At 43.8% G+C, this 6046-nt stretch overlaps 1 protein-coding gene across 1 annotated transcript in view; it reads left to right on the top strand.

Moving 5' to 3' along the window:
* The first annotated feature begins 325 nt into the window (after positions 1-325).
* Fam107b (family with sequence similarity 107 member B) overlaps positions 326-6046 on the top strand; it is a 206771-nt gene continuing 201050 nt past the window's right edge. The window contains exon 1 of the mRNA XM_028764894.1: positions 326-739. Coding sequence (XP_028620727.1) covers positions 326-739 — 414 coding nt within the window. The remainder of the gene's footprint in view (positions 740-6046) is intronic.

Raw genomic sequence — 6046 nt, forward strand, 5'->3', positions numbered from 1 at the left:
CTGTCTATTGCCTTGGCACTACCTTACCCTGAAGCGTCTGCCCTGCTGGGGACTGTAACCCGAGCCAACTGCCTGCCTTACAGAGGCTTCTTTAGCTACTGGCAGCAAGAAAGGAAGGAAGAGCGTGAAATCCCCTAGGATGGATCCTTCCAAGCGGGGCTAGATGCTGAGAGACTCTCTGAGAGGATGGCCCTGCCATCTCCACTTCTACGTAGGGGCAACAGTCTCTAGTGTGTCCTCTTCAGGCACGGAAACGAATACTCGAAGGAAACCTCTGGAAGATTTCCTTTTCTCATTTGAACTCTGCCATGTATCACCGCAGGCCATGTCCACGTGGAAATCGAGGCTCACCAAAAGCCTGAAGCTCCCTTCTCGAAGGATGCACTCCTTCCCATGCTCGGCTCTGCTGGCCTGCTTTGGGAACACCAGGGAAAATGCTACCTTTGATCAGTCCAGCTCGACGGATACTCACTCCGCTATCTATGTCCAGCCCATGGCCAAAGCAAGCAGACACCCAAGTCACCCAAAGGTAGAAGAAAGAACTCCAGAGAAAAGGCGAGATTCCAGTACACACTCAGAGAAAAACGGCACCGCGAATGGCAGTAACAGCAAACACACTGCTGTCCAGCCTGTGGAGACCCTTGAGGATTTGCCCAGGTCCCTGAATGACGAACCAGACCATGAAGCCATTACTTTCCAGACGTCCATCCCTAGACCATCAATTATTGACACGCCAAAGGTGAGTGAGCTTTCCCACTGCTGTTACAGATGGGCGAGTGTTAGGGAGCATTCTATCATGTGTCCCCCACCCCCGTCCGCAAACCTAGTTGTTTAAATTCATTACTGTGTAAGACACAAGGAATTCTCTCTTGCTAGTGAGAGGAAGTGTGGAAAACCTTTTAAATTCTCAGCATGTTCTCTAAAGATGTAGAGAGAGAAATGATAAATAATCCAGTAGCTGTGACAATGGCAAATCAGACTTTAATGAACTGGTTATAATGTCTCCAAACAAACAAAAGATCAGAGGATATATGCGGTACATACATACACTTAAAAAAACCTGGTCTATGACTTTCTATGTACTAAAATCTACAATATGAACTCTGACTATGGAATTTCAGAAATTGTCTTTAGAGGTTAGAGTGTATCATGTCTGGAAAACCGGGAATGATGGGGAAAGCTGGAAATGATAAGCAGCCCTGTGTACCGAGCAGAAAGGAAGTGATGGAAAATGGGATTCATAAAACGGATGCTTCTCTAAGTTTTAAGATTTAAAGACAGGAGGAGAAGGGATTTGAAAGCTGCCGTCCCTGCTCTCCTGGGGCTTGGTCTTGAGTTACTGTTTTCTTGCCTTTGTTTTGGCATTATTGGATTTTAGTTTTCGAATGTTCTGATTTGTTTGAGATGGACTCACCATTTCATAGTCCTTGGTAATCCTGATTAAAAGGGTAGTTGAGAAAGTCTTCTAAAGGTATATCCCCCAAAATGTTATTTAAGTATTTTGTTGTTGGTGGTGGTAATTTCTTGCCCAAGTAATTTAGGACCAGAGTTAAAGAGCCTGAAAAGTGTTCTGTATTTATTAATAAGATGTTCTGATTTAAAGCTTTCTTCCCCCTCAGCTAGTTTATTAAATAATAGGGTTTTTTTTTTTTGCTTGATTTGCTTACTTGGACTAAGGAGCCTATTTAGCAATAGAAACTACAACTTGCCTGATAGCAAAGACAGAGCTCAAACATAACTTAAAAGATAGTTCTGTTTGACAGTCTGTAGCAATGGTTCTCAGCCTTTAAAAGATAGTTCTGTTTGACAGTCTGTAGCAATGGTTCTCAGCCTTCCTAACGCTGCCCCCCTATATATAATACAGTTCCTCACAGTGTGGTGATCCCCAACCATAACATTATTTTCATTGCTACTTCATAACTGTCGTTTTTGGTATGAATTGTAATCTAAATGTCTGTGTTTTCTGATGGTCTTTGATGACCCCCATGAAAAGGTCATTTGACCTCCAAAAGAGATCCGTGACCCGCAGGTTAGAACCACTGGTCCATAGCACTGTATTAAGTGAGGGAACTTAATTCAGCACTATATCAAGTGATCTAGGAGAATAGCTCAGTGGTAGGGCACTTGCTTAGCATGCACCAGGCCCTGGATTCCACCCCTAGAATTGCCAGGGAACAAAACACAAATGATTAAGTTTAACTTCGTTGTTTGAATTCTGGTATTCTGAAATTGGGCAGAAGAGCTCAGCAAACCTTGTCTTTTTTTTTAATATTTTTAAAATAGCTTTTATTTAAACAATTTTTACCGATAGTATTGCTAATTAATTTTTTTTAAAAACCTTGTCTTAATAGCATTATTTTTTTCATTAGTATCTTTAAGTCAACCCCCTAAATAACCAACAAAACTCAATATACTTGTTTAGTTTTCTGTGTATATCCATGTATAGATTGAGATATTTGTAGTGGATCTGAGTACACACCATGACCAAGTTCACATAAACTACATGGTCAAGAAATGAAACTGCACTTGATGACCTAGAAGCATACATTCTGTCAAGGAGGGAGGGCAGCTAGCCAGCCTCCACCTTCCAGTGCTGAGATTCGTAGCAATGTGAAAGGCTTGGACTGAGTTTCTGTTTTAATGGTTCCTGTGACACAGGGGGCTGACATTTCACAAGAGCCAATGAAACACAATGGGAGTCCATTCTCTACTCCTCCATGCGGGTCCCAGGAATCAAGCTTGGGTCATCAGGGATGGTAGCAAGTAGCAAGTGCCTTCACTCACCTACCGTCTTGCCTGCTCAAGCCTTAGTAGTTAAAAAAAAAGGGAAGGACCTTGTGGTTAAGGAGTCATGTGACTAAGACTGCAGATCATTCATAGACATTGAATACGGCCTAGGAGTAGGTGTATCAGAGTGACTGAAAACGAGGCTGTAAGTTGGAGAAGTGCCTGGAAAGGTACAAAGGCCCACAGAGGAGCATCTGGGATGCTACAGGGAGATGTTGAGTGGCAGTGGGAGCTTTGGGGATTTTGTACAGAGCTCTGTTGTGGATGGGATTTCATTCTGGGGTGGACTAGAGTTGAGAAGGCTAAGGTTGAGAAGCCTTTACAGTACCTCAGTTCTGGGGTCAATCATAAAAAGACCAGAGTGGGTGTCTGTTGCAGTTCCAATGCCGAGAGCTCACCTGCATGGAGCACCTACCTTCTGCCAGCCTCTCTTCTCAATGCTTTACATGGAAGCCCTCGTCTAACCCTAGGGAGGTTCCCAAGGCCACAGAGAAAGGAAATGGCGGGCTCAGGGTTAGAGTCGAGTTCTCTCCAACTCCCAAGTGCACCCTTGGAAAGAAAATGTGCTTCTATTCCTGATATGTAATGCTTGAGGACTTAGAACCAGATAGTTTTATATGATGTCACTTCCTTTTCAATTAAATTAGGGCTCCCCATACGTGCATATGGTGTGTATTTATAAAAATGTATAGCACATGTAAATGTAGCCGCTGGGCTGGATAGCCTTGGGTTCAATCCCCAGCACCATAATATATATTTATAAATGCATACGGGTGCATGATTATAATAGTTTTAAAAATTAATGTGTATAACATTTATTTTTTTTCTGCCATAGTGGCAGGTGTGTAACACTACGGAAAGAGATATTTTTCATTTTCTGTCAGGGACAAAGATTTGCTGATAGCCGTGGGGCAACTTCTGATTAAAAGTGCCAGCGGCTTCATGTGACCTGAAACACTTCAGTGACGTGTTTCCCCTAAGTGGATGATGGATGAGTTAGCTTTAATACAGTCTTGCTTGTTGGCTGACGTATTTCCCCTTTAGGTGTACTGATCCTCCCCCAGGAAGCTGCTTTGATGTGATCATAAATAATACTTGCATTCTTTCCTGAAGTTCAGCTTCAGACTATAACAATCTGAAATGAGGCCAGACAGGCACCCCTCAGGCGACTTTCGTTACCCTGGTGATCAGAGGGGAAAGAGGGTCATTTCAATCTGAAACAGAATCTAGTCTGAGTGGAACAGCTGAGAGTGATGACCATATAAACCAAGCAGAAGCAAAAGGATTTATTTGGGGTACAGAAAACCATATGCATCTCTGCTGAAAAAGTGATGTCAGGCCAGAGAGATGGCTGGGCAGTAATGGCACTTGTCACAGAGGCTGACAGCCTGAGTTTATCACCTACATTATACACACAAGCACACAAACAAATCATTTGTTTTTAATTAAAAAAAATCTGACTACTGGGCATGGTGGTCCATGCCTTTAATCCCAGCACTCGGGAGGCATAGGCAGGTTGATCTTGGTGAGTTTTAGGCTAGCCTCGTCTACAAAGTGGGTTCCAGGACAGCAATGAAGGCAGTTACACAGAGAAACCCGGTCTCAAAACCAAAGTAAAAGAAAGAAAGACAGGAAGGAAGGAAGAGAGAAAGAAAGAAAGAAAGAAAGAAAGAAAGAAAGAAAGAAAGAAAGGTTATTTGAAAACCATAAGTGATATTAACTAGACTTCAACTCTTCCTCTTCTCCTTCCTTCTCCTCTTCCTTCTTTTTTGACATAGTGTCTCACTATGTAGCTCTGGCAGGCCTAGAACTCACTATGTAGACCAGAATGGCTTTGAACTCATGGAGATCTCTCTGTCTCTACCTCTGCCTCCCAAATGCTGGAATTAAAGGCATGCACCAGCATGCTTGGTGTCAACATTTTTTTGTGTGTGTCCCTTTCCTGTTTCTTGCTTGAAATCAAGGTAGAAAGCTTACCATGGAGCGTGATCGATAGCTGGGTGTCATAATGTTCTGTTAGTGGTCTGTCTCACAGGCGAAGCCTCTCATAATTGGTAGAATCATATGGATCATATTGTACAGGAATGCTTCTGTTTATTACCTTAGTTGAAAGTTGCTGAGATGTCCCTCTGTGGAAAGACAGCCCTGGCCCTAGGAACTGCAGATGAGTGGACAACCCCCTAAATTGTTTGCATTCTAGAGGAGAGAGACAGATGTAGAAGCAGGTAATATCAGCAGAGTATGAGAAGGCTTAAGTTCTGGATGCCTTACAAACTCGGAAGGGGCCTTGAGAAGGTTGGGAGGTGGCACAGCCAGTAGAAGATTGGCTAATGGGCTTCCACCCCACAGCACACTTTCCTCTGTGGCTGGTAGTGCTTTATCCTGTGGCATCTTGGTACTGTAGATAGAGTCAGAAAGGCTGCAAGTGACTAAGGGCTTTAGAGAACTTTTCATGTTTGAGAGAGGATATAGCAATGTGTTTATCTAGTTCTTCTTGGTGTGGGGGTAACCGTCAGTCTGACACAGAAGAGGAAATAATTGAGGCTAGGGAAATCATGCCTTGGTGTTTTGTAACTAAGAAAAGTCAATTTTGTGAAAATGCAGGGTAACAGGGTCCACCTTAGAGTGTCTGTGGCATTTTGGAAAAAATGGTTTTGTAGTCAGACATAGAACAGCAACCAAGCCATCCCTGCAGTCTCCCAGTGGCCCGAGGAAAGACGCAGAGACTCAGAGAGTTCTTGTTTGTCAGGGCATGGACCTTGGCTTTGCTGCTTTTGTGACAGCTATCTTCCTTTGTCCTCTTTATCCAAAACACCGTCTTGGTACAAGTTTTGAAGAGCCAAATGTACAAATTAGAATCCCTGTCTAGTCATAGACTCTGGGAATTAACTGTCAGAGTTTGGACACACCAAGCCAGATGTCCTCTCCATTAAAAAATCACAAATAGAGACCAGGGAACTGCCTTAGTGAAGTGCTGGCTTCATAAGTGTGAGGAGTTGAGTTTAATCCACAGACATGGTGGTGCTCACAGACATGGTGGTGCTCACAGGCGTGGTGGTGCTCACAGACATGGTGGTGCTCACAGACATGGTGGTGTTCACAGGCGTGGTGGTACTCACAGACATGGTGGTGCTCACAGACATGGTGGTGTTCACAGACTCGGTGGTGCTCACAGACATGGTGGTGCTCACAGACTCGGTGGTGCTCACAGGCATGGTGGTGCTCACAGGCATGGTGGTGCTCACAGACATGGTGGTGC

This window comes from Grammomys surdaster, unplaced genomic scaffold (genome assembly GCF_004785775.1).
Source record: "Grammomys surdaster isolate TR1022 unplaced genomic scaffold, NIH_TR_1.0 146, whole genome shotgun sequence".
Classification (NCBI taxonomy): Eukaryota; Metazoa; Chordata; class Mammalia; order Rodentia; family Muridae; genus Grammomys; species Grammomys surdaster.